Source organism: Pomacea canaliculata, linkage group LG4, assembly GCF_003073045.1.
Source record: "Pomacea canaliculata isolate SZHN2017 linkage group LG4, ASM307304v1, whole genome shotgun sequence".
NCBI classification, from domain to species: domain Eukaryota; kingdom Metazoa; phylum Mollusca; class Gastropoda; order Architaenioglossa; family Ampullariidae; genus Pomacea; species Pomacea canaliculata.
This window is the reverse complement of record NC_037593.1, coordinates 22,093,807-22,114,105: the sequence shown is the minus strand read 5'-3', so window position 1 is coordinate 22,114,105 and position 20,299 is coordinate 22,093,807. Positions and strand designations below refer to the sequence as shown.

Sequence of the window (20,299 nt, the reverse complement as noted above, 5' to 3'; positions counted from 1 at the left end):
AGATTTTTCAACGGCTGCGTCAGCGAAACGCACGTTAAAATACAGCTTGCTCCAAGAACCAACGAACACAGGAAAACATCATATATCTTTCTGTTAATGTTAAAGTAAAATATTTTGTTGATTGCTATAGTCACTCTCTCTCGCCACACACACACACAAATGTAATACTGACATCAGTATTTACAGGTGCATGCAGTTTTTATTGAAGGAGAATATGTAACAGCAGTGCTGTTGATAAACATGCAGTATTTGATTGCTATTCTTTTGTCATTGGCTCCATCATAATGGTTCTGAGAGCATATATACCAGACTTTTAAGAGTGTTCTCAACTAGTCAAAAGGTATGCTTTATACTGCTGCAATATTTTGTTTTAGACAGCTGAAAAGAAAACTTTTGTACTATTATTAGCCCTTCAATGCCACCTAATTTTTCACTAGTAGTTTCATTTTACTAAAGGCGGAACTTCTGTCTGACAGAAGAGAATGCTATCTTCTTTGTGACGGAAAGTAGGAGTACATGCAGTGCTGACTTCTAGTGTCTAGTTGTCTCCAATTACTACCTAGACAATAGACAGGGTAGAGATCACAGACACTGCCAACTAGCTTGCCAATAAAAGGTCTTCCTCACTTGACTTGCTGAAGGGTCTGAGAGGTGAGGCTGAACATACTGTCATGGTTAGGACAGAATGTATTCTCCACAAACAAACAAAAATAGAATATAAAAACGAGAGAAGAATGAATGGTGCAAATGACACAAACATAAAGACAACTGAATTTTCAGACTTTATTTTTATTAGCTTTTGCACATTTCTCCATATCTCTTATCTTTCCTTCCTCTTAAGCGGGGATATTAATATTTGGTTTGTAGTTTGTTATTACATCTTCGGTCTATGTGTGCATTCCACCTAAGTTTTGAGTGCGACATGCATATAAGCTAGTGTGTAGACTATAGTATTATTTTATTTTCCAGTTGTTATGTATACTTTTTTTCTTACACCCTGAATCTGGGAAATGACAGTCTTTAATTTATTTTTACAGTTTAAAAAACCTTCCCCCTTTATCTCATGATTTACATAACATTACAAGGAATTCAACGTTTTTTATTGGCAGGTGAAGTACAGGTATGCAAACAAAATCAGTGGCTAGAGGCAGATAGATCAGACACACATTATTACAACTTTCAATATAAAATGTGTCATTGGACAGCACACAGTCCTCTGGATATTTATAGAGGACTTGGCCATGCAGAAAGTCTTGCCAAGGTTCACTTTACTACCTTGCGGCAGTTTTTTTTTATCCCAACTTATATACTTTTAGCAACGTGCTACCCCTCTTTAATGTTTCTTACAACTTTAGTTCTCACTAACTTATTAGTTGCCATGTTACGGTCGAGAACATCCTCTTGAATGATGGCATCTGAGGCATTCATACTTTCATACATCCTCTCACACCCACCGCCTGGTGCCACTGGGTACATATGTCATCCTTTTTGGTGATGTGCTGAAGATTTAGAATCTTTTGGGTCGATATTACCAGAATAATATCATCAGTGTGATATGAAGTTTTTCAACATGTGTGCATTGCATGTCATCACACCGATCCCGTTGGTCAGAGGAAACTGTTCTGCTGTGAAACTGCGACAGACTGGTGCTTCAAGAAGTCAACGATTTTTTTTCCAGTTAACTGCTAAAACGAGGCATTAGACGACATAGCTTCTGGTTTATTCACATTCTTTGTTACGGCTCACTGAGACTAACAGCAGATCACTTTGCAGGAGGCCAAGAGTGTGTCTCGGCATGCAGACATCAGTCCATCAATACACGCCCATGCACAAACAAAGCTCTAAGAATAATTTGATCAATCCAGAAAGAAGCAAGACTATATTATGATAAAATTATATCTAACACACATATGCCAAATTGTTTAAAATGGGATGAAAGGATAACAGAAATGTTTGTTGATTGGCATGTTATGTTTAAAACAATGGCTAATATAAAAGATATTAAATTGAAATGGCTTCAAGTCAGTGCTACATAGATCTCTGGGGACAAAAGTCATATTATTCCACATGAGACTAGAAGATAATGTCTGCAGCTTCAGAAATGAAAAGGAAAATATTCAGCATATATTTTGAAATTGTAAATATGTGAATGATTTTTGGAGAAACTTACAAAATTGTATATTAGACAAATGTATAAATGTTCCAAAGATAACTGTCAGTGAACATTTGGTTCTGTTTGGATGCAGTAATAACTTTGAGACAGATGTACTTGATTTAATTTTATTCCTTGCAAAAAAATACATATATTCTTGTAGATTTAAAAAGCCATCCCTCAGTTAGATCCCTTTATCCAAATATTGAAACACAGATATACAATAAAAAAATTTCAATGCCTGTTTAGAAATAAATGAAGAAATGTTTGCTAGCCACTGACTACAAAAATGTCCTGTTAACCTATGACAAATGGGATCCAAGGTGCCTTCTATGATGATTGCTTGATTTGTGCGAGATATGAAAAGAACACATACTTTGTCTGTTGTGTAAAATTTTACACTGCTGGCTTCTTTAGCAGATGGATGCATTCTTAAAATGACTGTTAATCTATGTGCATGTTTGTTTTCATGTTGTTATATTGTAAAATATTGCTTTTTATGTGTTTTGTATCTGTGACAGATAATAAAAAAAACTTAAGAAAAAAAAATAGAGTAGCCAATACTTAACACACATTTATCCACTGTTCTCAAAATAGTCTGCAGCAGTCAACCCAGATTTAATAAACTAGCAGACTGACGACTTCTAGAACCTTTCTTTAGACCAAGTTCATCTGTTGGTCGATTTCAAGTTGTCGTTAAAGATGGCCAGAGACTTAAACTGTAAGTCCCTAAGCCAGATGTGAGGTCGCTTTGTTTTGATATATTCTACAGCCTCTTCAGGTGTCCATCTGTTTACCTGTGCCAAAATACCATTTTTATGAAGGTGGGAAATAAACATAAGGTTAACTCGCTAATATTTAAGTCTTTAGGTGAGGAAATAGACCGATGCATTTGTAATGTTTCCTCTTTGAAAATTATGGAAGCAGTAAAACAAAAAGTTATTAAGCAACACTGAAACCAAAGTTGTATAAAAGAAAATAAAAATATTATTTACGTGTATTAAGTAGCATGCCACAACTACTGCACTGCGAGTTCTCCCAGCCTTACAGTGAACATAAACAGAGTTATTTAAGTTTCGGTGCCCAATAATAAATTTAACAGCTTTGTGAATGTTTTCTTGTGTGGGTGTTCCAGTGAAGTCGATTGTTGGAATCTTCAGTTGTTCCACGCCCATCTCTTTCCACTCCTACATAGACAAAAATAAAAGAAGTTGGAAGTAACTGTGCCATTTCATGAAGTGAATATTTTATTTTACTTAAGGTGGTCTGATCATACAAAATAAAGAACTGCTGCATTCATATTCTGCGTGCATTCTCTAAAGTTACTTTCCTCAAAATCTATTTCCTGTTGAAGGTAAAAGAAATGCTAGAAAGTAGCAACCACGGATGTCTATCTCTGATCTGCTGGGTGTTTGCTGGGGCCAACTTTTAGCCTCTGGTGAAACTGTAGGCTGTCAGGTCTAGGCAAACCATTTAATAGTTTAACATCTTTAACCGAAATAAAATTCTATAACTCAACAACAGACAAATGATTTTCTATTTAGTTACTTTTTATTTCTTTTTTGCCATAGGACAGGAGCCTGCAATGCCACTGGGACACTCTGGGCCAAAATAAATTATATGCCACTGTTCCCTGTCTTTTCTTCGTGCCATCCGTGGTCCTTGCTAGATTAAAGTTAGGACACATCTATGCCACGCAAGGATACCTCTTACGAGGTGAACATGTGGTACGTTATAATTGTTCCAGATTATCCGTTGGCAGTTTTATACAGAAAATTCTTTGCTTTCTTTGTTCAGGTCCATCCCATTGGCAGCAGTCTTTATATTTTTAAGGAGGATAGGACTTTACCATCAAATTTAAGAAATTTTGTGTCCCGATAATTGTTTTCTTTTGATTTTTGGTTTTTTGGTGGCTTTTTGGGCTTCATCAGTCCTTTTTACGCTTTACCCACTCTTTTACATATTGTTTACTTCTTGTGATGACTTTTTAAAGAATGTTATAGTTATATCACTTGTGAGGTTTTGTCCCAAAACTTTTAAGGTTAAGATTACTTTTGTTGCCGTGATATAGCCCTAGTTGCTGGCACGGCATTAAACACCAACAATCACCTCCAGATAAAGTTAGAATGCTTTCTACTGCTGCCCTTCATGATGGTCTATAATTTCGAAAGATTAAAGTTTTTTATGCTTAGGGTTATGGAAAGTCCTTTCAAATTATTTCAAAATATTTTGCTAAATAATTAACAAACTTATTTTAATCTTACTTCTTCTGATGGAATCCAGTCTCTCATTTCATGCTCCTGAGTAAGGGAAACAACACCTTTGATACCCTCTTGTGCCACAAGCTAGAAAGAGAAGAATGCTTTTTCTTACATTTTTAGAGATGTAGCACACAGTATCAGCAACAGTATGTGGTTCTTCACATCTTAATATGAGGAAAGTACAAACACAAAGACAACTAAAATGGTCGTATATGCAGAAGATCATCTACACATAGGATTACACACACATAGATATGTACATTTAAAGATCTTGCAGCTTGCTATAAGGACTGTTTTGTGTCATGTTTTGTTACATACATATCTGCATCTTATCATTCAGCATAATTATTTTTCACCAATATTCTCATTTGTCACAGATCATGAATGGGAGGTACCTGAATCAGATTTTATTGGTGTATATAAATATTCAATATCTGTTAGCACCCAGGGTGTATATTGTTTCTTATATTCTTCCTAAGAACTTATTTGCTAGAAATATGTAATTTTACAGCCTTATTTTGCCCAACCTATGAACCTGAAACATCTGTTACGATGGACCCCATGTGTGCACAAGTACAAATACACCCTTTCTTCTGCAGATGAAGTTATTTTTTAATTATAACATGTCATAAATATGCATTTCCTTGGCTTAATTTTAAGACAAAACAACTGCTGGTGCTAGTGGATTTTTTTTTTTTGGTAGGGAGAGTGGGAAGTACTATTCTTGTTCACATACACACACAAATTACCTGCTTTGCAATACTCTTAACAGGCAGGGCACCAATAATAACCCACTGATCAATTCGATTGTACCATTGCCTTGAAGATACTTGAGACATGATGTAAGTATAAAAAAGTGTTGGGTAAAATGCTACCCTTGCAAAGACATCTGCAGGTGATACTGGCATAGTGAAAATGACAGCACTAGTTAGACACACTGCTGTAATGGCAAGCCAAGGGAAACTATTTACACCAAAGGACCACCACTCACACCAGCCAGGAACACTGCTTGTCATCTGGAGAAAAAGAAATGAGAAATTACCAAAATTAATCATTATTACAACTAGATAAATATGATAATAATAGATATTTATAATGCCCAGCACCACAACCAAGATATATTGCACTCACTGTGCAGACCAGCAATGATAAATGAACAGATTAGTAGATGGTGTGATATGTACAGGCACAGAACATAAAGCAATGAAGGATAACGTGAACAGTTGGAACCGTACTAGATGGTTAACATGACAGACAGTATTATAAGGTAATTAAGGACAGTAGTTCAGGGATGGTACTTTGTGAACAGATATGTTTTTGGAGAACATTTGAATGTAGCCTTGGGGTCAGAGTGGCGAATGTGATGTGGAAGAGAGTTCCACTGCTGAGCAGCACAGAGGGAGAATGTTTTACGCATCTGACTGTCTTTGGGGGAGAGAGGGATAGAATACATGAGTCTGGTGAGGAGCAAAGGTTTCAGGCAGGGGTGTGGACAGACAATATTTCAGTAAAAAGTTCAGAAAACAAGACGAGCAACTGAGTTCTGGACTATCTGAAGCTTATCGATGAGGTACTGTGGACACCCAGCAAGAAGAGAGTTGCAGCAGTCTAGTTTAGACAGAACAAATGAGCAGACGAGAAATTTGGTGGTTGAGATTGGCAAAGGGATAGTTTGGTTCCCACATCATCACGAAACATAGACATGTCTATGTCATGAAGACGGCGCAGAGTGCGAAACACTGGTGTCAGTGTTGGGGGACTGGCTGAGAGATCTAACTGCACACAATAATGATCTGAAGAGAGTACATTTGAGACCGTAACTGTATGCATATGATCAACAGGCCTCTGCACCACCCAATCCAGGATATGACTTTTTTATGTGAGTGGGCTCAGTGACTGGGTGAAGTGGAAGATATCAAGCAGGTCCATGATCCTTTTGTTATACAGATGGGTTTTTTTCCTTCAAAATGGACACTTATGTCAACTACGACCACAGGTATGCCACTCAGTGTGTTACAGTGGTCAAGAAGATCATGAAATTCTGACAGAAACATGCAGTCAGTCAGTTTGTGGTGTTGGATGGTGATGGTGAACAATAACAATAACAACCAACTTTATTTGTCCCAGTGGGCAATTTAAATGGGAGGTGTGCTCTGTTCTCAATATACAGTCGGACCTCGATAAGTCGAACTCAAAGGGACCCGAAAAAAAATTCGACTTACGGAGTTTTCGAGTTAGGTAAAATGGCGTAATAGGCGCAGGTATTTGGCCGGGAACTAACAATTCGATATAGGGAAGTTTTCAACTTAGGGAAGGTCGACTTATCGAGGTCGGACTGTATATTTAAAAAAAGTCATTACAATTACAATGCAGTGGAACAGCGATATTAAAAGCCATAAGAGATATGGGCAGACATTCCTATGCACACCTACACACACACACACCGCTGACAGTTCATTTGTGATTGAGCAGCTGGACTGCTGATGGCACAAAAGATTTCAGATGCCTATTGCTTTTACATACAGGCATGGCATAGCGTTTACCTGAACTTAATACAAATTCCCCCACTAGCACATGTTCAGGCACTGACAGATTGCGGGAAGCTTTCCAAACTAGTTGTTGGTCACAGAAGGAAGTCAAGTCCCTCTGTTTGATGCCAATTATCTTGGAACAGACCCCTGTGGGACCCCGGGGTATGCTTGCCTAGCAAGCATTGTAAGAATAGGGTCCCTGCCATCCAGCCAGGCATGTCGTAAGAGGCGACTAAGGTGGACACCTCACCTAGAGGTAAAATAGGTTGTGGTAGGGCTAACAACCCCACCATGTAAAAAAAAAATCATGTTACAGAAACTAAAACCAGAGAACTCGTCACAGATGCGAAGGTAATGAAGCACACCAGGAGACTGGACTAATGACGGACGACAGCCAAACCCGAAGGGAGCTGGCGCCCCGACAGCGGATTTACTGAAGCCGAGGCAAAAGTTTGAGGGTGGGGTGCTGGAACGTCCAGACCTTGTACCAGACTGGCAGGATGCTCCAATTAGTCAAGGAGTTTGACAACTACAACTTGGACATCCTGGGAGTCAGTGAGGTCAGATGGACCGGCACGGGAAAGAGGAGACTAGCGTCAGGAACATACCATCTTGTTCTCAGGAAGATCAGACGCTCAGCACTCTGAAGGAGTAGCTCTACTCCTCAAACAAGAAACGGAAAAGGCACTGCTGGAATGGAAGCCTTATGGACCCCAGGCTTTTGAGAGCAAGATTCCATTCAAAGTACACCAAGCTGACAGTGCTAGCTTGCTATGCACCAACAAATGACTCTGAGGCAGAAGACAAGGATGCTTTTTACGATCAGCTTCAGGCAGCCTCAGAAAGCGTTCCAGCCCACGACATGTTGCTCATCATCGGCGATCTCAATGCAAGGTGGGAAGTGACAACACCTGCAGGGAGCATGTCATGGGCAAAACATGGAATCGGAACCATCAATGACAACGGAGAGAGACTGGCAGAGACTTTTGTGAAGAAACAACCTACTGATTGGAGGCACACTCTTCCCACACAAAGACATCCACAAGGCAACATGGACATCACCAGATGGGATCACAAAAGAACCAGATAGACATGTCATCATCAACCAAAAATGGAGGAGCTCACTTCAAGATGTTAGAGCCTACAGAGGAGCAGACATTGCCAGTGACCACACTCTTGTGATAGCCACAGTTTCTCTGAAGCTGCGTCGATCACGAGGAAAACAGGCACGCCAGCAGAGAGTGGACGCCGGCAAACTAAAAAATCCAGCCACTGAAAGGGCCTTTGCTATGGAAGTAAAGAACAGGTTCCAGGCACTAGGAGACCAACAAGAGATGACCTTAGACGACTTCGATCAAGTCTTACAGGAATCAGGAGAGAAAATACTGGGCTTCCAACCGAAAAGAAAGAACAGTGGATCAGAGAAGAGACATGAAAGAAGATAGAAGAGAGAAAGTCAGTCAAACAAAGAATCAACAGCACGAGATCTGAACGCCTGAAGGAACAACTCAGACAAAGATATACAAAACTAAACAAAGAGGTAAAGAGGATGGCAAGAACCGACAAAAGAGACCATATAGAGAAACTGGCAGATGAAGCAGAAAAATGCAGCAAGTAAAAATGACCTGAAGACACTGTACAAGATAAACAAACAGCTAAACAACGGTTTAAGAACAGTGATGTGCCAGTGAAAGACGTGAACGGTAATGTCATTGAGGGAGAGGCAGGAAAACTACAGCGCTGGAGGGAACATTTTGAGTCAGTTCTGAACAGACCAGATCCCCCTCAGCTTGCAGACATCCAGCCAGCAGCTATAGACCTTGACATCTGCACAGACCACCAAGCCTGGAAGAAGTGACAGCAGCAGTCAAGACAATGAAGAGCGGCAAAGCACCAGGGGCAGATGGAATAACAGCAGAGATGTTGAAAGCAGATATAAATGTGACAGCTCCCAAGCTGACTGAAATCTTCAGGCAAATTTGGGAATCAGGGCAGGTCCTGTTGCGTGGAAGACAGGGCTCATCTTCAAGTTACCCAAGAAAGGAGATCTTGGAGACTGCAATAATTGGAGGGGCATAACACTTTCTTTCCCTCACCAGCAAGGTCTTCAGCAAGATTGTTTTGTCAAGACTGACGGCAACTCTTGAGAAAGACCTCCGACCACAGCAAGCAGGATTTCGCCCTGGGCGATCCTGCTCTGAACACATCTTCATTCTGCGACAGATTCTGGAGCAGAGCAACGAATGGAACACACCGCTGTACATCAATTTCATCGACCTGGAGAAGGCTTTGACAGCATCCACCGCGAATCGTTATGGAAGATCCTGAGGCATTATGGAGTCCCTGCAAAACTTGTTCAGTCATTGCAATGCTGTACAGCGATTTCAAATCCTAGGTTGTCTGTGACACGGAGCTCACAGACCCCTTCAACGTCAGTACCGGGGTGAAGCAGGGCTGCATTCTGTCGCCGTTCCTCTTCATCCTGGCCATGGACTGGATCATGAAGACTTCCACCGACAGTGAGAGGAGAGGGATCAGATGGACCATTACTATGACAGCAACAAACAGCGCTGGAAGACTTAGACTTTGCTGATGACATTGCCCTGCTGTCACACTGCCACCAAGACATGCAGGAAAAAACAAAGGCCCTTCTCAGAAACAGCTGGAACCTTGGCTTGAAAGTCAGCACAAAGAAAACGAAAAGTATGAGAGTGAACGCCAGAGTCCAAGACAGCATCAAACTAAATGGAGAAGAGATTGAGGAAGTTGACAGTTTCACCTATCTTGGGTCCAAAATGTCAAACACCGGGGATGCGGAGGTGGAGATTCGAGCCCGACTGGCGAAAGCCAGCCAGGCCTTCGCCTCACTCAGGAGCACATGGAAGGCAAAAAAACATCAGCCAGAAGATCAAGCTGAGAATCTTCAAGTCAAATGTGATCAGCACCCTCCTTTACGGATCAGAATCTTGGAAGATGACCAAAACCATCAGTAACAAGCTTGACGTCTTCCAAAACAGATGCCTCAGGCGCATACTATAACATCTTTTGGCCAAACACCATCACCAACGAAGAACTCCACCGAAGAACTGAAAACCGAGTCCATCACCACGCAGGTTCAACGAAGGCGTTGGCGATGGATTGGACATGTGCTCCCGCCAGCAGACAGCAGACCTTTCCAGAGTCGCCCTACGATGGACTCCAGAACGGCCGAAGAAAACGAGGCCGCCCAAAGGAAACTTGGAGAAGAACAGTGGAAAGGGAGATGAAAGGAAAGGGCTGGACATGGGGTCACCTAGAGCGGGTTTCAGCCGATCGACATCGGTGGCGGACTCTGGTTGAGGCCTTATGTGCAACCTGATGCACGAAGAGGAATAGATAGATCTTGGAACAGATGTGAACAATACTATTCAAACTATTCCTATCATGGACAGATAGATCACGAAACCAGCATACAAATGAAAAGGATAAAAGATTCTCAATAAACGACTGGTAGAAACGGCCTAAAATTGCTTGGCTGACTAAAAACTATTTAACTACCGCAGAAGGTACATTCTTTGATGGCCACGTTTGACAATGTGTTCAGTGTTTAGAGCCAATTTAAGCTGGCAATCAAAAACAGTTCCCAGGTACCTGAAAGAGCTATGTAACAGTTTCAACAGGTTTGCTATGTATCACACTGGGAGCAACAAAATCCTCTTTGATTCTCCTAAAATCTGTATTAAATTCTTTTGTTTTGTCTACATTTAACTCAAGAAAGTTCTCATCGCACTACTGTACAAAGTCTCTCTTATGTTCTTGTAAAAGAGTCAACAATGCAGTATCATCAGAGAACTTAATGAGGTAGCTATTCTCCTCCATACTTCTGCAGCTGTCAGTATACATGATAAACAAAAGGGGTGATAAACGCAAGGTGTTTTATGAGAGATTAACTTTTTAAAGTTCACAGCAATCACTCCCCCTCAACTGTCACGGGTGAATGACCATATAATATAGTTAACTGGGGTCAAATCAACACAGACACTATTAGCACGATCACTGACCCAATAAAAAGTCATTATTTTCAGTGATATACTTTTATATTTGATACAATCACTTCAGGTACAATGGTCCTGTAAATCCTACAGCATTCATTAGCTTTTCTGTGCATAAATTTCCTTTCTAGAAAGTTCTGGAATGATACACTTCTAATGACATTATTTGGAACCAACCCCATCAGAACACATAAAAAGTGCTGAAGAATAATAATAATTTTTATTCTATTTTTATTGCTCTGATAGGCCTGTATGATACTACAAGATTGAAACTACCATAATTCTTTTTTACAATAGACAAACTAATGCATATTTTTGGGTTTGCAAGCGTTTCAGTTTCTGCACCATCATGCACTACTTTTATGGTTACACCAATAATCGGGTCCCTTCTCCTCAGCTATTAAGTACAAAGATATCATCAGTACTGTGGATGAATAGGCGGCAATTTTTTAATAAGATCTTTCATATTTGTGTACAACAAGATACATAAACCCAGGGGCATAGTATGCTAGAGATTAACCTAACTGCTGCACTTCAGTTTTGCAGTTTGTTACTTACTGATATGGCCAATAAAACCTTCAATAACTTGATTATCTCCTGCAGAAACTACCTAAACCAGGGGTGGGGAAAGTCCAGACCACGAGCCATATATGGCCCACAGAATAATTTGATCCAGCATGCCAAGGCAGCAACAGATTTCAGTAAATCTTCAAGCTTATTTTTTTCAAACCAACATAAATCTATATTAAGTGAATAATAATGATAATAACGTAAATTTTGAGGGAAAAGCAAAGGAACGTCCATTACGGGGTAGAAAGGACACATATGAGTACATGATGGGACAGACATGTTTGCTTCTTTTCATCTTCCCGCAGTAGCCTAAGCAACATCTGGAAGTCGACACAGTACAGCATCAATGCCAAGCTGAGACTTTACCAGAGTCTGGTCATGTCCACTCTTCTGTATGGCTCGGAATGCTGGCGAATGACTGACAGCGACCTCAACAAACTGTCAGTCTTCCACACCAAAAGCCTGCGAAGAATCCTGGGCATCTTCTGGCCAATGACAATCTCCAACGAGGAACTGCTTGCCCAGTGTGGGCAAGAGAGCATGTCCACCATCCTGATGAAGAAGCGATGGCGCTGGATTGGTCACGTCATCAGAGGCGGGAGCAACTCCATCATAAAAACTGCCTTACACTGGACTCCAGAAGGAAAACGCAAGCGAGGCCGGCCCAAGAACACCTGGCGACAAACTGTGGAGGCAGAGATGAAGACCCTAAACCACAGCTGGGGTACTGTGGGGAAGTTAGCCCAGGATAGACAAAAGTGGAGGACCTTTGTCGCTGCCCTACGTGCCGACCGGCATAACGGGCAGTAAGTAAGTAAGCATGCATAGGGCCTTCACCTAAGCTGAGGGAAGACCACTTCCGGTTTGATGTTAGCTGTTGATACCTTTAGATCTCTTCAACCATGTTGGCTCATACAATAATAAAAAAACAGATTGCCAACAGTGTTGTGTACATTAATGTATAGTTCACCTACAAGTGTTGAACAATAAGGCAAGATAAGGTAAACCCTAACTTTTCAGGTTGGGGGGGGGAGAGGAAGATGGTGTTAGAGACCTCACTTTTCTTCGGGCCAGTTATACATGAAGGTGGTGCCCATCTCTCTGTAGCTTCCTTGCCTTCCCCTACCCTCTGTGGAGTCAGGTTGACAGCTAGCGGGAATGGGTACCTGACCTGTCAAACAATACCCTTTGTGGATTTCCCAGGGATGAGCAAATGAAATAGCTTTGGCTGGTAAAAGTTTGTTTGAGATTATGAGATTATTTATGCATGTGTAAGCATGTCTGTGCATGTATGTGTGTAGATTGTAGACACCTTGTAAATGCCACAAACTCCTCCATCAGGAAGAGATATGTGTGTACTAAATTGTTTGATAATTATTCTTAATGTACTTTCACTGCACACCTAAAACAGAAAATTATACATTAGGAAAACAAAGCTTTTGTTACAATATACTCTCTCCTCTATTGCAAACAGTTGTTTCGCTATGCTTTTCATAGAAAAAGAGATTATTTTTCGTTCACTGAATTTGAAAAGACAGATTATGGTGACTCAGAGGAAAGCAGTGCCAGGAAGGCTGGAATTGTACACACCGCTAAAGTGTTAACACACTGTGACAAAACCACAGCTTGACCAAATAGACCAAGCTAATGTTTAAGTAGATAATTTTGTCTGGCCTGCAAATGATGATGTAAATATCAAAATGCCCCTTGGAGGCTCCTCACTCCTGACATACTCAGTGAAAGCTCTCAAATAAGGTGAAAAGCAAATCTTTTTTTTAAATGATGCAATATAGCAATATTAGTAACCAAAAAGAGCCACTAAGAAGTAAATTTCAAGCCATTTGTTATCATTGCAAACATCATAAAATAGACTGCCCGAGACAAGTAACTTTAAAGCCAAGGCAAATGCATCTGTTGATCACTGGCGAGAAATACTTCCATTTTTTTTTTAAAGAGCAGTTGTTTACTCAGATTGCCTCTGTGCCTGCCTGCCAGCCAGCCAAAGAGTTACTAATAGAAAATCAGATTAGCTTTGACTTGCCTGTCAGTGACATTAAGGTGTCTGGGATCACTAAGCTGAGTGTTCTTTTATTGCTCTTCTTCAATCTATACAGTCTTTGCTGCAAGCTTCCTATGGCATATTTGTGGATGTACATGCACACATATACATATTTGTGGATGTATTTACAGACACTGGCATGCACACATATACAAAGATGTCTAAAACAAATTTGGATTGCAATTTAAAATATCAGACATGTTTATTATTAATAATCATGAGCTGCTTATTAAAATATACTAAAGAAAGGAAAAGGAACAGGGAGCTGCTGAGGAAGACATATATAGCACAAATAAAGGTAATTGAAACATAATTTTAATTTGGCAAAAAAGAATAACTGAACTATAATCGGTTTTATGATTTTTTTAAAGTGGAGTAGATCATTATATACAACTAAAATACTTGCGCCTTCATGTGTATCCAAAGGCAAGTCTGAATCAGATTAAATGAAGGCAAACCTGAGGGAACATACACTATGCACTACAGATGTTTGCTCAGAAAGAACCACCCTTAAGGTGTACTAATAATAGTAACAATCAGCTATGTTCATATGTGGTGTGTAAAAGCTTGTATAAAGTGTAAAATAAAATCCACTGACCAGGCTGTATTTATCCTTGGCGACTTTAATAATTGTGATATTAGTGCTGAATTGCCCTCCCTATACCAACATGTTAGCTGTCCCACTCGGCAGAATCGTGTGTTAGACAAATGTTACAGCTCTATCTCGAATGCTTATGCAAGCAGATGCAGGATCCCCTTGGGTAGATCCGACCACAATGTGGTTTATCTTATCCCAAGATACCGACAGAAAGTGAAAACTGCTAAACCAAAAGCCATAGAGATTAAGCAGTGGTCACACCACATGATCGAGGCAAACGGGGCTGTTATGAAACAACAGACTGGCAGCTGTTCTTTGACAGCTGCTCTGATGACGACGAACTCACAAAAACTGTCACTGCCTACATCCAGTTCTGTGAAAACTGTGTTGTGAACTTGAAAACAATCAAACTGTTTGCTAACGATAAGCCATGGATTACCAAAGACCTGAAAGCTTGCCTTGTTGCCAAGAAGCATACATTTATCCAGGGTGATATGGGACAGGTAAGAGATCGGAACAAAGAATTTCGGCAGAAGACAAGGCTGGCAAAGATTGAATATAAGAATAAGGTAGAAACAAAACTAAGGGAAGGGAATGCACGTGAGGCATGGTTGGGACTAAACAAAATGATGGGTCGCACAACAAAAAAACAGGATGTAGGATGTGCTGCTGCAGACCTTGCTAATGGCTTAAACAAGTTTTATGCCAGGTTTGATGTACACGACTTTTCTCGAGAACATGAACTGATCTGTTCTTCCCTGTCACCATGTGATATTTTAGTGGTCAAGAATGCCGTAACATCTTGCCTATCCCGAATTAATCCCTTTAAAGCTCCTGGACCAGATGGTCTAAAAGGACGGGTGCTGAGGTCTTGCGCCCAGCAGCTGAGCCCAATGGTCACACATCTGTTTCACCTGTTCCTGAACAGTCAGTTCTTTCCTAAGCTATGGAAGACCTCAACTATTATTCCAGTGCCAAAAAAGTCACATGCCAAAGAACTAAATGACTTCCGACCAGTGGGCTTGACCCCTATTCTTGCTAAGTACATGGAGAGAGTTGTTTGCCACCAATTAATCATTGCCATTGCTGATCAACTCGACCCCTACCAGTTTGCGCATAAAGCGAAAAGAGGAGTGGATGATGCTTGTTTCAACTCTCTACAACCTGGTAGCAAGCCATCTGGATGGAACTGGTACATACGCCCGTATTCTATTCATGGACTTTTCATCTGCATTTAATACCATTCAGCCACGCTTGCTTTTACGTCTCCTAACACTAAACGTTAATTCAACCCTAGTGCTCTGGATGAGGGAGTTTTTCCGGGACCGGCCACAAAGGGTCAGCTTGGGAGGCACAATCTCGAACACTCTGATCATAAATACCGGAGCCCTACAGGGGTGTGTTTTGTCCCCGATACTGTTCTCTGTTTATGCTAGTGAAGTCAGGACGGAATTCTCAAATTGTGTCCTATCACTGATTAAGTTTGCAGACGATATGGCATTGGCTGCTGGACTCAAGGATGAGGAGTCACTGGCAAGCTATTTCCTCCAGGTTCAGAAATTACACTCAATGTTTGAAGAAAACTTTCTGCTGCTCAATGTCTCCAAAACTAAGGAAGTGGTCTTTGACAGAAGAAAATATCAACCTGTCCATACCCCCATAATTATTGATAATGAGGTAACAGAACAGGTGCAAAGTTTTAGGTACCTCAGCACATTGCTAGACAGCAAACTGTCCTTTCAGGAAAACACCAGCATTGTTTCCAGGAAAGCACATCAGCGCCTGTTCCTGCTGAGGTAATTGAGGAATTTTGGTGTCAGGAGCCCTGTCCTTGAGTCAGTATATCGCAGCCTGATCGAAAGCATCTTAACATTCAATATGTCAATGTGGTTTGGTGTTCTCTCTGTCAAAGATAAAGCTTGTTTGACGAGGGTGGTCAAGAGTGCCAGTAAGATCATTGGTTCTCCACAAAGACCTTTAGGTGAGCTATACATCAAGGCTGTGAGGTTAAAGGCACTCAGCATCATCACAGACCCTTCTCACCCACTACATCGCCATTTCCAAATGTTACCCTCCGGCCGTAGATGGAAGCAAGTAATCGCCAAGAAGAGTGCCTTCGCCAAGTCATTCTTACCAACTGCAATAGCACTCTTGAACAGGTCTAATAAATGTACCTAGTCTATGTGTGTGCGTGTAAGAGAGGAAGAGAAAGTGTATCTGATAAGTGAGGGGGTTAAGCAAGATTATAACTGTGTGAGTGAATGAGGTGTAATAGTAATCTCTTCAGTTTATTATGTATCTTTTTCTCAGTTGATTGTGGGAGCTCCCAGCAACAGAGGAAAATGTCTATCTCTGTTACGACCAGACATAGACAATAAAGATGTATTGTATTGTAATACCTCTTCAGTGGGAACACAGGCAAAGTTCACATCTAAAATTCCTGTTTATTTGAATGAAATTGTAAATAAGTTTACAACCAAAAAACTGAAGACATGTCAGTGAAGTTTTAATTAAAGTAGAAGTGTAGTATGACATGACTTATCAAGCCAGTGCTCACCATACATAAACGTTTTCAGACCCCCTGCTCCCACTGAGATGCCTGGTAGTGCAGTGCTTAAAACACTCCCTTGCCACCCCTACTGAGAGAGGTCTAGGGTTCAGGTCTCAAGACACTGTGTGTAAAAACCTGCTAGACCATCAGGAGTTTTCTCTGTACCTATCCTGTCCCCATATAGTGTGAAATCACATCCGCAGAAACCAACCAACCAACCAACCAACCCACCCACCCCTCCAGTGTCAACTGTTTTTTTAGTACCTCCTCTCACCTCCCAAAATAAGCAAGTTTAATCATTAATTGCAGAAAGAAGTAAACATATGTGTATGTGTTAATATTATCTTGATTCCTAGTGACAGGAAGCTATTAAGGAGGATGCTTGTATGGCATAGAATTCCAGCATGTAGCTAGGCTTCCTGCCCACCCTCCTAGCTTTATATTTCCAGTTTAAATGTAATACTGAAACAGATATTGTGTAATAAAAATTGTATGTGGATTTTCTTTTTTTTAATTTGCAATTAAATACAAACATTAACTTTTGCGCACAAGTGCACACACACACATGTACATGCACAGGTTCACCATGTTTCTAATCACTCATATGGTGATAACATGCAACTATTCTGCTACACTCCACCGGCTGAGTCTCACTCTCCTGCTAGCACTACAGAAGCCTGTATTAGCAATGTCAAGGACTGGATGGTGAAAAAAAGCTTAAACTCAATGATAATAAAACAGAAGCCCTCCTATGCTCAAGAAGAATCTAATCTTTGCTCGTCAGTCTGCCCAATCGTATCAAGGTGGGCAATATCAACATCACCTTTACCTCATTGTTGTCACTGCTGACATGACCCTTGATAAACAAGTTACAGCTGTCGTCAGTCTACCTATTATGATTTACATAAAATCAGCACCATCCGTCACTTTCTCTCTATGCACAGTACCAACACTCTTGTCTGTGCATTTGTTCTTTCTAGGCTTGATTACTGCAACTCCTTGCTCACAGGCTGCCCCTCATAGCTCATCCGTAGATTCCAGAAAGTACAGAACTCTGCTGCACATCTGGTGCTTACAGCTAGCAAATGACCATGACACTCTTCTTCATTTTCTGCACTGGCTACCCATCTGCTCTCATATTCAGTACAAACCATTTGTGCTATGTTTTAATTTTCCGTTGCAGGCTCCTACCCTATTTCTCTGAACTTTTACTTCAGATAACTTTGCTCTTTGTCTGATGACCACCTGAACAACAACATATGGAGTTTTAGTTATTATGCAGCAAAACAATGAAACTATCTTCCTTTCCATATCCACCACCTACCCACTATTGAATCATTTAAACAAGCACTCAAAAAAACACCTCTTCCCTAAACATTATTTCTGACACCCTTTCCCACAATGTTAGTCCTTTTCATACTCTTCCCTGACCATCTTCCTTTGGCAATATCATGAAACTCTTGTTCTTGTTATTTGGTTCCTCTTTGCGTTTTCTGTATTTGTTTTTATTCATCATTAGTACTGCTGTCTATTCTTTCATAGTTCATATGTTATTTGTTTTCCCGTCCCTTGTATGCTGTCCATGTTTTGATCTTGTTCTTGGGTGCTAAGAGCATGCTCCTTAGGAGCTTTACAAATTATATGCTTTACAAATTTTTCATTTATTATTATTATATGACAGCAGGAATTTATATTTCAAAATTTGACTGTAGTAATCCAATATTCTTAACCAACCAAAAACCTGCCACCCAGACATCAGGAAGCGGAAGTGGGGCTGGATCGGTCACACCTTACAAAAGCCAACTGAACAAGACAAGTTCTGAGTGGAACCCACAGGTGAGGCGCAGGGTTGGGAGACCCAGACAGACGTGGAGATCAGTCCACAGCGAAGCGGAGACAGCTGGTCCCAACTGGAAAGGGACGCCCAGAACCGGGTCCAATGGCGGGGTGTGGTTGCGGCCCTATGCTCCAATGGGGGGCGAACAGGAACAAGAAGGAATCCAACATTCATATCTCTTGATTTCATGTTGCATGTAACACTGAAGATAAACTTTTAATTTTGGAGCAAATGGATATTTTGAAGGCACATGCCATGTGCTTTATCTGCTGGAAGCATCCTCCAGTTAGATATCATATCTTGCACTAACTGGACAGGAGGTACAGTACAGTGCACTTTAGGAAGGCTCAGGCCAAAGTTTAACGGATAACATACCCCACACCCATCCCCTAAAATAGCTCTATGACCAGGTTCTTTAAAGCAGCACCCAACTTCACTCTGTAAAATCTGCTCAGCTCCATACCCCTCTGTTGTACCCTATACTTCTGTGCATGCCTTTAATTTCAGTGATAAGTCATTTCACCCTACAGCAAAGGTCAATTCGTTCCAAGACCAAAAGGCCAAATCATCCCAAATGCAAAAAACAAAACAATCATCAACGAAACAAATAGCTATATGAGTGCTGATCAGTGATAATAATAAGTCATAATACAAGTTCCCAATAAAATGATGACAAAATCTTTAATTTAAAAGATTTTTTTAAAGAGAAAAATCTTGTTTATTTGGCATTGTAAGATACATTCTCTGCATACGTATTGCCATGTGGCCATTTTTGTTAGGTAAAATAGCCGCTAATCTTATTTGCACATTTCTGCTTAAAATAGTCACCTGAACTTATGTGTCTATCTCGTTCAAACAGCATGTGGCTCTTTTGTAATATTGACAGTTAATACTACTGTCTTCACCGTTACGATTCTCTCCTGCGCTATGGACAATTTAACTTGTCGTCTTGGGACGAAGACCGCCCCCCCCCCTAATATTCTATAACTCTACTGTGCAGCGTCATCTCGCCCCTCGAGTTATAAATATATGTGTGAACTTATTATAATTGTGCATACTTACCGTATTCCTCATTAATCCCCCCTTCTCGACCTGTATCTTACCCTATACGCGCGTGCGACTCATTTCCGCCACTCACACACAAAAACTCAGATACGATTTACAATAGTAATTCTTTCTACAGCTTCCCCTTAAAATAACTGCATAATCTGTATACAGTAACACACGCAGATATAGTTTATAAATTTTCTAAATGCAAACGGAATTCTCTTTTCGGATTACCAAGGCAACTAATCATAATGATTCACATGAACAGTGCGACTAATGCTAGATTTGCACTACAACTGTACGAGTTTTACCTCATCATTAGCCCTTCGTCATGGAAGAATAGTCTGCCGAAAAGCATGTGTTGTTTTCGGATACGAGAGGCGACATTGAGAGTATTTTCCCTTTAGCACCCACAGACTTCTTCTGTACTCAGCAACAGAAGAAACTTTGTATAAAGAATTTTAAAATGACAAAGGTTTCTCTGCCGTGAATAAAAATCATGCTCATGCGACTGAAGTTAATAATCTGAAAAGATTCGGGATTCCAATTTTTATTGAGTAGGCCTGATCCCATTTCAAGGTGCATGTATAGCAACAGCAGCCATCATAATTATACATGACATTTTCATAAACTGTAGTGTGAAAAAACAATTAACTTACAAA

The 20,299-nt window shown here is 40.6% G+C and overlaps 1 protein-coding gene across 2 annotated transcripts; it reads right to left on the bottom strand.

The window, feature by feature from the left end:
• Positions 1-769: 769 nt before the first annotated feature.
• On the bottom strand, positions 770-19,980 carry LOC112562180 (phosphatidylglycerophosphatase and protein-tyrosine phosphatase 1-like). Of its 2 annotated transcripts, none has more exons than XM_025235261.1 (5): positions 19,949-19,980; positions 5,163-5,429; positions 4,417-4,497; positions 3,148-3,339; positions 770-2,949 (listed from the first exon to the last, which is right to left on the bottom strand). In XM_025235261.1, exons 2-5 carry the CDS (start codon positions 5,427-5,429, stop codon positions 2,821-2,823), a joined length of 669 nt encoding a protein of 222 aa, XP_025091046.1. In that variant the 5' UTR covers positions 19,949-19,980; the 3' UTR covers positions 770-2,820. The 2 variants fall into 2 exon arrangements, with proteins under 2 accessions (XP_025091046.1, XP_025091047.1); XM_025235262.1 differs by having other exon boundaries at positions 5,289-5,429.
• Between the last annotated feature and the right edge of the window lie 319 nt (positions 19,981-20,299).